The following is a 14,760-nucleotide window of genomic DNA, read 5'->3' as shown; positions in this document are numbered from 1 at the left end:
TTAATAAATGCATACGCAATATCTTTATTTAAAAACACAAACAAAATACATGCAATACAAATGCAAACAAAATTTTTTCTTCTTTTATGCAAACGAAGCAACAACAATGCACATTAAAAACGTTTCCAAATCGTTTAGTTTGGCAAACGCTAAAAAACCACTACCTTAGGAAAATGATCACTAAAAAGACCACTACCTTCGGCAAAAGATAACTAAAATTAGCACTACCTTCGTGAAAAGATCGTTATAAAGAGCACTACCTTCGTGAAAAGTACACAAACTCTAAAAATAATGTTTGTGTTCGCGGACACAAACTTTAAAAATTTTTTGATGTGTTTCGGACATGAGCAGTACACTACGATACTGTACTGTTTATTTTCGTTCACTGCTTAAAACTAATATAATGGATCTTGTAACAAAACTTTCTACGTAAAGAGTGTTAGAGTTGCAGCATAGCCAAAAGTCACATACAATTAAATTTTTTTTTTATATTGTGTTCACATTAAATTCAATTCACTAAAGTAAATAAAAATCTAAATTCATTTACGCAGTTACTTTCTATCCGTGCCGTATTGGCCGTTTTATTTTCTTTCAAAGTTGAAAAAAAAAATGCATTAAGTCTGATTGAAACAATTTGGCATCAATATTAAAGTAAGTCAAAGACATCTATTTGTTTTATTGTTGTGTACAATACAAAAAATAAATATTGTAAACACTAAAAATTAATTAATTTAAATAAAAGAAAACAAAATGAATAATAGATGGGCAATGGTAACCATTTTCTATCTTATTGTTTTGATACGAGTATGTTGCAATTTGTTATTGTTTCTGCTCATATGATTGTGACTGATGTGAACATTCACAATAAATTGATTTTTTAATTTGCTGCACTGTAACTTAGGACGCAAAATTTTTTGCCAGTAAAATCTAAGTCTGAAGATTTTAAGAACATTGTCGTTGTTTCACATGTTTACTTTCGTAAGCTGTGAGTATATTTTTGCAATTACGAATGAAAAAAATACGGTTACTATACCATATGATCAAAAAGTTTCAATCAATTGTTGTTGATGTTACACAAAATTTCCTTATAAAACTTTATATGATTATCTCAAAATTTGACGGATAGACAGAATTAAAACCTTTAATTTATTTGCCATGCTATAATTAATATATCCTGATTTGTGGTATTCGTTATCTTCTTCTATCTGCTTCGTGAACATATCGAATGTACTTTTATACGCAATAGCATATAAAGAATAAAAGTAAATCATTGTTGTTATTTATTGTTATTTATTTATTCATTGAATATAAATTTTTAATTTTGATAATGTATAAAATTATATATTTATATTCACATTGTAAAAAAATCAAAATTATTAAATAAAAAAATCTTGTAGATACTCCTGAAGATGTTGAAAAAAACCAACGAAACGTCGGGTGAAAAAACGAAATAAATTAATTTTTTATTTGCATTCCATTAAAAAGACTAGAGTAGCTTAATGAAAATTATAACTTAAAAAACAAAACGTACTGGTTAAAAAACATCATCATTAAAAGCAATTTGTATTTTCTTTGATGCTTTTTTATGCGCAGTTAAATATACATTTGTATATATATATATAATATATATATATATAAATAAATTTACATGAATAATTATATATGTATATATAAATAGTGAAGTACATATGTATGTATATTGAAACTTTAAATTTAAATTTTGTTTCAGATATCTTGAAGGCAATACACCTGGTAGAGTACGTGAGCTGCTGCCGGTGTTTGATGCGGCTGGTTTCTGTAAAGTAGCTCCACCCACAAGTAAGCTAATTAAACCACCACGGTCATGAGTTCAACCAAATTAAAGCTTTATTGAATAAAACAACAACTCAATCTTTTGAAAAACGGATGCCAGCTCAACGAATTAATTGGGTGTTTTTTAATTAATATTAATATGCCATATATAGAACTATCAATTACTTTGGACTTTGATACTACCATTAACTACTTATTGGAATTGCTTAATTGGACAATAAAAAAATATTATTGTCTAATAAGTGTGTTTGTACAATTTTATTTTTATAACCACATATAATCTTTTAAATTGTTTTATTAAGTAACAGTGAAATATTAAATATATTGATTAAAAAATTTGAAATAAAAATTTAGTATTAGATAAGTGTGTGTGTATAAATGTAATAATATGTGTACACACACCTGCATATAGTTATGTACGAATTTGAAATTCTTATTCAATACTGAATTTTTATTTGAGCATTTAACAACTTTTATACCTTTTTTACTTAGTTACTAAATTATATTTTTCTTATACTAAAATACAATTTTGTTTTGTTCATTAATTACTTCCAAAGATAAAACACAAGAGTGTTTATTTTTTCAATTTGTAAATATTTAATGATGCACATATATGTACATACATATGTTATCAGTAAAAAGTCGTAACATTTTCTCCCTTTTTGGAGTGACAAACAAAAAAATAATTCTTGTTGCGACATCGAACTGAAAGTCTGGAATCTTTATGTCTCTGAAGTTATACGCGTTCTTTTTTACAGTCAGCGACAAAACTCTACATACACCCCCCATTTTTGCTAGCTCGTAAATCCAAGGACATAATAGAAAAAAGTAATGATACAGTTTTGTTTAGAACTGTTTTTTAATAATAATAAACAAAAGAAAATCCATTCATCAATATAAATTAACAAAGTTATTCGAAAAAAACCTAAAAAAATCATTGACAAAAGTCTACATACACTTCATTGGTTGTTAGATATAGTCGACAGTAATTTAAATGTTAAACGGGAAAGTACCGTTTTTCATATTTCATGCTTGTGGCATGAGTCATACATTTATATAATGCACTTAGTTGTGCTTTGAGAGTGGTATTTAATTGACACGAGGGGTCCACGAAAAGAATTTCAAGTAATATGCGAAATTTGGTTATTAAACATAGAAATGAAAAAAAACCTTATGGTAAAAGTATCAAAATTAGTAAATTTGACTCGATCAACAGTTCAGACGATATTAAAAAAATATAAAAATAGTGGTTCTATTGAAAATAAGCCTCGCAGTGGCCGCCCAAGGATACTCATACGTAGGGATGTCAGCTTGGTTTTAAAAGAAGTTAACAAAAATCCGAAAGTAAGTGCCTTAAAATTAGTCGAACACATTGCTAATGCAACTGGAAAGCATGTCAATCCACGTATAGTACAAAGAACGTTGAACAGCCACGGTTTTCATGATAGAATACCACGCAAAGAACCTTTAATTTCTGAAAAAAACCGAAAGCTGCGCTTGGAGTTTGCCAAACAATATAAAGAAAAGGATTTTGATTTCGGGAAGCAAGTTTTATTTACAGATGAATCCAAATTCAATATATTTGAAAGCGATGGGAGAGCTAAAGTTTGGAGGAAAGCGAAAACAGCACTGAACCCGAAGCATATAATGCCAACTGTAAAGCATGGTGGTGGTAGTGCTATGGTTTGGGGAGCCGTAGCTGCAACTGAAGTAGGAAAAATAGCTTTGACGTAGATTGACATGCTTTCCAGTTGCACTAGCAGTGTGTTCGACTAATTTTAAGGCACTTACTTTCGGATTTTTGTTAACTTCTTTTAAAACCAAGCTGACATCCCTACGTATGAGTATCCTTGGGCGGCCACTGCGAGGCTTATTTTCAATAGAACCACTATTTTTATAATTTTTTATTATCGTCTGAACTGTTGATCGAGTCAAATTTACTAATATTGATACTTTTACCATAAGGTTTTTTTTCATTTCTATGTTTAATAACCAAATTTCGCATATTACTTGAATTAATTAAATACCACTCTCAAAGCACAACTAAGTGCATTATATAAATGTATGACTCATGCCACAAGCATGAAATATGAAAAACGGTACTTTCCCGTTTAACATTTAAATTACTGTCGACTATATCTAACAACCAATGAAGTGTATGTAGACTTTTGTCAATGATTTTTTTAGGTTTTTTTCGAATAACTTTGTTAATTTTTATTGATGAATGGATTTTCTTTTGTTTATTATATAAAACAGTTCTAAACAAAACTGTATCATTACTTTTTTCTATTATGTCCTTGGATTTACGAGCTAGCAAAAATGGGGGGTGTATGTAGAGTTTTGTCGCTGACTGTATATTTTGCTTCACTTTGTACACTGTGCTCTGTTTCAAACATTTCTGACGTGACTCATAGCTGATCTTTGTAATCATGCTTCAAATTCCAAAGTATAATTTTATTATTTATTTATAATTATATATTCTCGTTGTTACCCATTCGGTTTGATATAAAAGTCTTTAGGTCTTGTCGTTGATTGGTATAATCATAGTACATACCATATAACAATACTGGTTTCACTTGTTTCACCGATCATGATGCATTGACATCCCCCTTTGAGATTGTATTCTAATAATAAGTCTCTGTTAAAAACATAGAATTATGAAGAATGTAATTTGCGTCTGTTAAAAAAATCATAAGTTGTGATAAGGGAATGGAAAGAAAATAATTGTACTGTAACGACCTTTCTATGGCTGGGGTATACTTAGCGAGTAAACCAGGGTTCGTTATAAGAAATTTATTTAAGTAAAGAAGGATACACTTGTGTTCCATGTTTTTAAAATAACATTTATTCGTACCTTTACAAAAGAAAATATTGGAGTTATAAGTAGTAATAAAATTAAGAGTATGAGTGTTGGAAGCGTTGTGTTCGTCGAAATCGTTGAGCTCGTTGTAGTCGTCTACAGTGTGGAAAACGTTGAAAAACGTTGATGCCGCTGTGATTGATGTGAAGTGTTGATATAGTGGTGGCCGTTGGAAAGTATTGAAAATGTCGGGAACGCAAAAATCAGTATTGTAACGCCTTGCAATGAAAGAAATTCCAAATAGCAATGGAGTAATGTCAAATGCGTAAGCGTTGTACGCGTTGCAATCGTTGCGAGCGTAGAAATCGTTGAAATCGTTGTTGTATTACAATCGTTAGAAGCGTTGTATGCGTTGCAATCGTTGCGAGGCGTTGGAATCGTTGTGATCAGTAGTGTAAAACAAACATGGCAATGAAAGAAATTCAAAATAGCAATAGAGTAGAACGCTTGGAAAAGAGTAATCTTACTATCAATTCAATAAAATCCTTGTCAGCTATAGCCAGACAAGGATCCCTTCCTGAGGTTGCGCCTGACCACGCTTGCCAGCAATTGCCAAACGCTCGTAGTCCACACGCCTTCGAACAGTGTTGGTGACTCGTCGTCCATTCCTCCATCAGCTACGGCCAAATGGAAGTCTGGATGACTAGTTAAATTACCCTACGACAGCACATGCCAAGCAGAAGGTAACTCAACTGGCTAAATTGCTCTACGCTAGCATCAGCCAAGCAGAAGGCAATTCAACCACCATCACTTCGCCCAAACCAGTTTATCCATGCACATCGTGATCGTCAGCAATGGCCAAAAGAACCGTATATGCCTGGACCAACTAGTCTGAGCTCCCACTGTCGTTCCTAATAGAATTGACTTACCTTGCAATGAAAGAAATTCCAAATAGAACGACTTGGCAATTTCGCTGCCCTTTTATTTGAAATTCTTTCCATTACAGGCAAAAACAAAATTATTTTCATGTAAACAGAGTCCCGTAAATTTGTCAAAACAAATTTCTTATTGTTGTACGCATTGCAATCAAATTTAATAAAAATAACTGCATCACATAAAAAATGCGTGCATATTTTTCTTAAATTCGTTTATGCAGACAAACAAGAGAAATAGTTACAACAAATTGAACTAACTTTTATTAGCTGCAAAAAAAACTAATCAGAACATATTTCGGATTACAGGGTCATTTGTTTATAAAAAATATTTGTTTTTAGTATGAAATTTACAGGGTCATTAATCTATTAACAATTTAATTTAATATGGTAAAAAAACTCGTTACATGTAACTATCAATTTAATTTGTGGGATTAAATTTTACTGTAAAATTTGGGCTTTACAGTACAAACATATTGTTGTGAATATGGAATTTAAATAATCTTTGATATAATTGCTGGGAATGTCAGTATAGTTGAAAAATAAGTTTTGATATATATTGTGGTTATTAGAAAAAAGTGTGTTTGTGTTTGAGAAAATACAGGGCATAATAAATACGGTTGCATTAAACTCAAGTTGACTATTAATTACTTATCAGGATCCAGTGATCGCGAACGACCACGTAAACAAGGTAGAACAAACACAGCAATAGGCCTTTTCGGTGGCTCGCAAGTACGGCAAAAAGCAGCAAGTTACTAATGTAAACTGGCCGAAATGTACATAAAACAACAACACTATTATCTCTACTTCGGCCAGCATAGGTTTACTGGCCACAAAGAGCAGTCAGTAAAAAAAAAGTGTTACCAACGCAATAAGCGAACAATTGTGAGCCTTCATTGGAAATTCCAACGAATATTGCCATCATATGTCAAATATTATATGTAAATAAAAATTCAAACAGAATTCAAAAATTTTATAAATCTTAAAATTGGAAAATAAGAAAAATTTCAGTGTTTTATTTTAAAATTGAAACTGTTCTGCCATTTTTGTTTTGTTGCAAGCAAATATACATAAGGGGTATTTACTCTCTCTTGTTAACTCATTGCAAGGAGCATGAAATGTAAGAATGCTATACAAAAACTGCAAGACTGCGAGAACTCCTCTGTTACAGAATTGCATCATCAAAATGAAACAGCTGTTTTTGCAGTCGTATCACATTGAGCAAAGAAAAATAAAAGTATAACAATGCCGCGAACAAGTGAAATACAAAAATGTATAGATTTTTTTATTGAAAGTAGTGCTTTTAATATTCTGATTGAAGGTATTAACATGTTGTTAATGTAGTTTTCACAACTGTATAGTTTCTTTTTGTTAGATGATGCAAATTACTGGGAAGTGATGGAGCAATTAAATGAAGACCTTTTGTTTACTTTAGTAAACCATCACGGAAATCACGAACCCGTACCAAAATCTATTCAATGGAGATCTACCATTCTTTAAGAATTTGATGAAGGCCGTTTTCGTCAGATGCTTAGAGTAAATTGGAACGAATTTTTCTTAATACTCTCACTAATAAACACTAGCGCGGAGTTCACTAATTCACATTCAATTCAACAATTCCCGCTCAATCTTCAATCTTCGTTTAGGTCATTTCATCAGGCGAAAATGCGGATATTCGTAAAGTCGCTACATTATTTGGTGTTGGAGATGAGGAAATAATTTATAAGATAACCCGAAGAGTCTTTCGCCCCATATTGGAACTGCAAACCAAGTTTATAATGTGGCCAGATGTAGCTGAACGACAAGATATAGTGGAGAAAACCTATCATGAGCTTCCACATTGTACTGGATATATTGACAGTATTGAAATAAGACATACCGAAGCACCACTGGTTAACCATACATCCTATTTTTCAAAAAAATAGAGTGTATTCAATAAAAGCACAAGTCGTATGTGACTATCAGCTGAATATTCGACATGTCGCAGTTGGTCACTTTGGAAGTGCATATGATGCTCGCATGTTTCGTACAAGCGCTCTCTGCACCCAAGAAAATTCTTTATTTCCTTCGGAACAATGGTTAGCAGGCGATTCTGCTTATCCATTACTTAAAACTCTTATAACTCCGTTTCGGTCATACTCCCAACAGCTTGACTACTCCAAACGTAAAACTTTTAACTTACGCCATAGCAGATTTCGTGTAAGGATTGAACATTGTTTTGGACTTCTGAAGATACAAGTCATAATTTTTGTTCAAATTGGTTCCTTGTTTGTTGCATATTGCACAACATTTTGCGACCTTCATGTGATGAAACGGAACACGTGGATTACATACATGACAACGACGAAGAATCTGATGAGCTTATGCAGAATGAAGCTAGTCAGAGAACCAATGAAGGAGCTTCGAAGCGCAAATTTTTGTATAATTTAATGTTCGGCAATCAATAATTTACGAATACAAATATATAAAACATACATATATGTATATATATTTAATATATAATTAAGAAGTCAATTGCGACATTACTTTTTTCCAGTAGGTTTATTTCAAGACAAGAATAATGTATTAAAATGTATATAAATATATTAATATATGTAATAATAACATAATATAAAAATAATTAGAATAATAAAAATATAACTAATTCTTAATTTATTGTTATTTGTTATACTTTTTATCGATTTCAGATTTTGCAATTCATTCCTTCATTTCAAACTCCAATCGTTTTAATTCAATGTCCCTATCCCTTCACTTATCTTCCATTTCAATTTTGTTTCTTCAATAGCAATTTTTCGATCCTCAATTTTGCTATATGTCTCGTGTTTCATTTTCTTAAAATCCAATTTTTTTTCCTCGAATACGATTTTTTCCCTTTGTACTGCAGCTAGCTGGCTTATGGCAGCATTTGATCCTTTTTTAGCAATTTTAGGGGATGCGAGAGGGGTAGTGGGGCTTTGCACAGCAGAACGCACGACTTTCGGTGCAGAGCTGGATGATGTGTTGTCTGCAGACGATTCAATAAAATAAACTTCGTCGCCCAGCGCAAAACTAGCTGGTCGCTGTGGTAATGTGTCCGTACATATCACAATTATTGGCCACATCGTTTTAAATCATTGTACGAAACGCATGTATATAGCCATAGATTAAAATATTTCGAAATTTTACTAACCGTCAATAGTACTGCCGTCCGATTTATCTAGCAGTCCTGCGCCAGTTGCGGCAAGCCAGTCGTTCGCTTTTTGGTACTGCGCCTTTAGATGCCATACCTTCCACCGTACAAGGTCCCACGTTGCATCCAACTGTGTCCTTTTCAAAAACTTTTTATAAAAAAATTGTGCAGTTGGAGCCTGTAAAATTAAAAATAAAAATTAATTAAGTGTTATACAAATAAAAACAGGAATTAACCTCAAATTCTGCTTCCTCCTGCAGAAATTCTATTATTTGAAGCACTTCCCGCTCCGTCCACTTCTTGTGCGGCTGCAACCTTTTTTTTATTTGCTGGTGCTCCGTTTTCCATTTTTATCTAAAAATACATTACAAAAATTTTAATTAACCAAAATTTGTGTAATATTTTAACAAACTTGCCTTTCGCTACCAAATTCAAATTTAAAAATGAGAAGCAACAAATGTCGGAACAGCTGATTTCTGCCATTTCTATTTTGTTGAAAGCAAATATACATAGGTTTTAGTGTTGGAAGATTGCACGTAATTGCACGAAATTTTGTGCGTGTATTTTGTTGTTGTTAATTGCAGGCTCGTACAATCTGTGTATTTCGTACAACTTGCAATGAGTTTGCAAGAGAGAGTTAATAACCATAATATATTTTGCTAGGACACTAATCCATAAAAAATTCTAATATTATATCAAATGAAGTGAATATGAATGACACAATTGATAGTTTATATATGACTAAATTTTGTTTACATTTCATTATCTAGGATTGCTTAAACTAATACAAAACATACTAGATTATAACATTATGACGACATTGGGAGCGAATTCAAAAATTGTAACATTATAACAGTAGCGACGAACTGGTCATAAACTGGTTTAAAGCTGGTGGCGAAGAGCTATCAAAATGCATGCTACAGCTAATTCGCAACATTTAGTCGGATGAATGCATGCCCAACGATTGGAATTTAAGTGTGCTTTGCCCAATCCACAAAAAGGTGATCCTGCAAACTGCGCCAACTACCGCGGGATCAGTCTTTTAAATATCGCATATAAGGTTCTATCAAACGTACTATGTGAAAGATTGAAGCCAATCGTCAACCAACTGATTGCACCTTATCAGTGTGGCTTCAGACCTGACAAATCCACTCTAGACCAAATACTCACAGTGCGTCAAATCCTGGAGAAGACTCAAGAAAAACAAATCGAAACACACCACCTATTTGTCGACTTCAAAGCTGCTTTTGACACTACGACTAGAAGCACACTCTATGCCGCTATGTCTGAATTTGGTATCCCAGCAAAACTTATACGGCTATGTAAAATGACGTTGAGCAACACCACCAGCTCCGTTAGAATTGGAAAGAACATCTCCGAGCCGTTTGATACCAAACGAGGTTTCAGACAGGGTGACTCCTTGTCGTGTGACTACTTTAACCTAATGTTGGAAACGATAATTCGAGCAGCAGATTTAAACCGTACTGGCACAATATTCTAAAAAAGTGTAATGCTACTTGCGTATGCCGACGATATTGATATCATTGGTCTGAACACCCACGTCGTCAGTGCGGCATTTTCCAACTTAGAAAAACAAGCAAAACAAATGGGTCTTGTGGTAAATGAGGACAAAACAAAGTACTTTCTGTCAACAAACAAATCTCCTGAGCGTCTTGGGACCCACGTCACTGTTGACAATTATAAGTTCGAAGTTGTGAAAGACTTCGTTTATTTAGGAACCAGCTTAAACACCAAAAATGACGTCAGGCTAGAGATTCAACGAAGAATTACTCTTGCCAACAAATATTACTTCGGGCTAAGTAAGCAATTGAGAAATAAAGCCCTCTCTCGACAAACAAAAATCAGGCTCTACAAATACCTTATCATGCCTGTCGTGCTGTATGGTGCAGAAGCTTGGACAATTACCAACAGTGATGAGAAGGCGTTAGGAGCATTCGAGAGAAAAATTCTTCGGAAGATCTATGGTTCCTTACGCGTTGGCGACGAGTATCGATTAAAATGGAACGATGAGCTGTATGAGCTATACCGCGATATTAACATAGTTAAGCGCATAAAAATTCAGCGGCTACGCTGGCTTAGTCATGTTGTGCGAATGGAAGAAAGTGCTCCGACTAGAAAGGTATTTGATTCGGTACCCGCAGGTGGAAAACGCGGTAGAGGACGTCCGCATCTTGGGTGGAAGGACCAGGTGACCAACGATTTGGGGGCGCTCGGTACTACCAACTGGCGTCAGAAAGCAACTAATCGGGCTGACTGGCGGAGGCTACTCGACGCGGCCAAGGACGACACACGTCTGTAATGGCCAACTAAGTAAAGTAAGTAATTCGGCATTACACGACATTTGGCAAAGTATTTTGATACAGCGAATTTGAGAGACAATCCATCGTCAATGTTTTTCTTAACAGTAGTTTTAAAAGATCTGACGAATCGTTCGGCTAACCCGTTTGAGGCTGGAAGAAACAGTGCTGTTATTACATAGTAGCCACATTAAATTACAGAATGGGCCAGCAAAGTCGATATGTACTATCTCCCAAGGTCGATCAGCTTCAGGCTAGCTTACGTATTCACGTGCGATGTCTTTGTCAATATTAGTCTACCAGACATGTTGTCAAGCTAGCTGTTTCATTTTCGATACTCCCCAATGACCATCATGAAGAAGCACGACTTCTATGCCATAGGAGGAGGCATCTGTAGCTAGAACCAACGGTTCCTGATAATGTGCTAGTTGCGCTGCATTGAGAACATGCGTCTTAAGAGCTATAAATGCTTGTTGTTGTGCTGAACTCCATGTGAATTTTACATTTTTTCGGTGCAGTATCTTGATTGGCGCGGATAATTGTGAAAAATTAGGTATAAAATTATGGTAGTAGTTCACCTTACCCATGAATGCTTCTGCTTGCTTTAGATCTTTAAGCGGCTGCAGATTTTTGACTGCTTTTAGTCCTGACTCATCTGGCAATATGCCTTTTGCACTAATTTGACGCCCGAGATATTCGATTTTGTCTCGTAGAAAGAAACATTTTTCTTGCTTGCACCTGATATCATTTTGTTGCAAAATTCGAAGTACTTGTTCTAGGCTGCTGATGTGTTGTTGAAATGTAGGTGCGGAGATGATGATGTCATCTAGATAATTTCCGTAACCTGCTACGCCTTGAAATAACTGTTCACGATATCTTTGGAATATAGCTGGAGCGCTTGCAATTCCAAACGGTAAACGTTGGTATTGGAATAATCCAAGCGGAGTGTTGACAACCGTTATTGTTTGTGCTTCATCGTCAAGTTCCATTTGTAAATACGCGTCCTTAAGGTCGATGTTTGTAAAATGTTGACCGCAATGAATTTTATGGAAAAGACTTTCACGTATAGGCAAAGGATATTGTTCAATGACAATTTGTGCATTGACTGCTTCTTTAAAATCCCCATAAATTCTTATGGAACCATCAGCTTTTGGAGCAAGTACAATAGGCGAAGCCCATTGGAAAAACTTCACAGGTTTCCAGATACCCGCATTTGTCAATCGATCGACTTCTTTCTTGGAAAGATGCATTTGCGAAAAAGGAATTTGTCGGCTTTTGTAAAACTTCGGATGTGCATTTGGCTTTAAAAAAGTACTGACCTTAAAGTTTTGTATAGTGCCAAGAGCTGGTTCAAAAATATCGCTATATTTCTTACACAGCTCGTTAAATTTGTTTGATTTACTTTCAGTAATGCTACAAATTTGCTGAATCTCAAACCCGACTCCATTTGAAAAGACACAATTTTATTACAAATTTCCAAGTCAATGTAATTCTTATTGCTTTCAGTTTTTACAATACATGTCAAACTGTTAATTGTTTCAACAGTACCAATGTTGTGACTTTTACGAATTGCGTTTGTTGCTCTTGTTTTGTTTTGACATGCACACTGGTGCAATATTACCAATTTTGTTACATCTATTGCATACAGCATTTCTAAATTTGCAGTTTCCACAGCCAGAACATGATTTGAATTTTACTTTATTATTGTTATTGTTGGAAACATGCGCTTTTTTTATAATTGCACCAACTGAATTAACAGGCATTGAGTTTTCGATCGTTTGTTCTTTAATTGTTGCCACCGTTTTAGTGGTTGTTTCGGACAATTCTGCAATCTGCAAAACATCAGCAAGTGTCGGCTGCAACAACACTTATTCTACTATTATTTGTTGTTGTACACTTATTGATGTCTTTATATACTGGGGTTGATGATGTAGTATTGTTGTTTTTGAACTTTGTTATTGTACGTTGTTTTTGCACTTATTTTTTCTTAAAATATATGATAGCCTTTGTTCTTCCAAATTTGATGAAATTTAATAGTAGTCTCATACAATTATATGAGGTTTGTCTATTAAATGGTTAGTAAGCATCATCAATAGCGCAACAGTGGGTGTTGTTAGTGTACATAATTGTAATATGTGAGGTAGTGAAGACAATGCTATGTTCTATACTAACAATGACAACATGAATTATATAAATAAACATCATATTATTTAATAATTACTCACATTTTATACATATTTTAGTAGGTGTTATTTTTTTAATTGAAGCCCTGTGCTCCACTAGGAGAGAAGGACAGCAGTAAGTAAGTAAGTATTATTTTAATAAATCATATAAAATAGAATTATTAGCTTAATTTTATTATTTAGATTATATTGATTTTGCACTATCTTGGCAGCTTTTTACTAGCCACTTTGAAATATAAAAATCTAAACAATATAAGAGAAGAAAAAGGTGGAAAAAAAATGCCGCATTCAGTTTTACTCCAATACCTCCGAAGATTTTTCCACTTTCCAAAGAAAGCTACTTGTAAAGATACTTGGCTGAAAGCTTCCAAAGTAGAAGACAAATCTACATTGCTTATATTCAGTCGACATTATAAAAGCACGTACTTAAAGTCTTATACAATACCGCCTACTGCTGTTCCGTCCTTATTTGAAATTTATTAGAGTAAAAGTTCTATTATACAAGAATTCAAAGTGGCTACTAAACAATTGCCGAAATAGTCAAAGATTAAACAATAAATTATAAAAATTAAAAAAATTTGAATTTGTGTGTAAACCATTAACCTAATTTTATTCATTAATGCTTTCAATACTATACCTTATAATCAAAAAAGACCGAGAATTTAAAAAAAAACAGAAAGTTTTAATTTTTAATATTTTTCTTTATTATCGCATTCAAAGCACTCTCCTCCTGCGGCAATACATGCATGTCTACGCTTGATCCAATTTTCCGTACAAGTTTTATAGCCAACCGAAGCTATGGCTTTTAGTTCACACTGCGAATTCTCTTTTATAGCCTCTATGGTCTCAAAATGCGTTCCTCGCAATGGCAATTTGAGTCGGAGGAAAAGGAAAAAGTCACACGGGGCCTTTTGTTCAGTACGGTGCTTTGTTGATGATATTGGTGGAATTTTTAGTTAAAAGCTGCGACACAACCAACGCTGTGTGAGCTGGTGCGTTATCGTGGTGTAAAATCCATGAGTTTTCCTTACATAAATCTGGCCTCTTTTTGCGAATGGCCTCACGCAAACGACTCATCACGGCCAAATAATACTCCTTATTGACTGTCCGGAAGGAATTCCTAGTGCACCACACCACGAATATCGAAGAAAACAGTCACAAAACAGCACAACCTTGATTTTGAACCGACTTTGGAGTTCTCTTTTCGGTGTCGGCTTATCTTTGAAGCACCATTCGGTCGATTGTTGTTTGGTGGGTATTTAAAATTCATAGACCCATGTCTCATCACCAGTTATGATACGTTCGATGAATGTGGGGTTACTATCTGCGTTGGAAATCAACTCTTTGGCCACATCACAACGACGCTTTATTGAATGAAATTTAGCTAAAAATCGCCACACGAAAATTTTTCGTCTCTTTGTATAGACGCCAAACAAAAACTAATCATACGATATGTGTTAAACTTTGACAGAATGTGTATAATAGTGTTGCCAGCGTGAAAATAAAAAAATGTACCTATTAGATAAACGCAGGAATTCAAAAATTA

At 33.9% G+C, this 14,760-nt stretch overlaps 1 protein-coding gene across 1 annotated transcript in view; it reads left to right on the top strand.

Annotated features, from left to right (window-relative positions):
• Window positions 1–2,066, top strand: part of LOC119670334 — a 26,124-nt gene extending 24,058 nt beyond the window's left edge. The window contains exon 5 of the mRNA XM_038080599.1: window positions 1,730–2,066. Within this exon, the coding sequence (XP_037936527.1) occupies window positions 1,730–1,847 (118 nt within the window). The 3' untranslated portion in view covers window positions 1,848–2,066. The remainder of the gene's footprint in view (window positions 1–1,729) is intronic.
• The last annotated feature ends 12,694 nt before the right edge of the window (window positions 2,067–14,760 follow it).

The sequence above is a fragment of the Teleopsis dalmanni genome, chromosome 1 (genome assembly GCF_002237135.1).
Source record: "Teleopsis dalmanni isolate 2A chromosome 1, ASM223713v2, whole genome shotgun sequence".
NCBI lineage: Eukaryota > Metazoa > Arthropoda > Insecta > Diptera > Diopsidae > Teleopsis > Teleopsis dalmanni.
The sequence above is the reverse complement of the archived record's forward strand: the minus strand, read 5'-3'. Positions and strand labels throughout refer to the sequence as shown.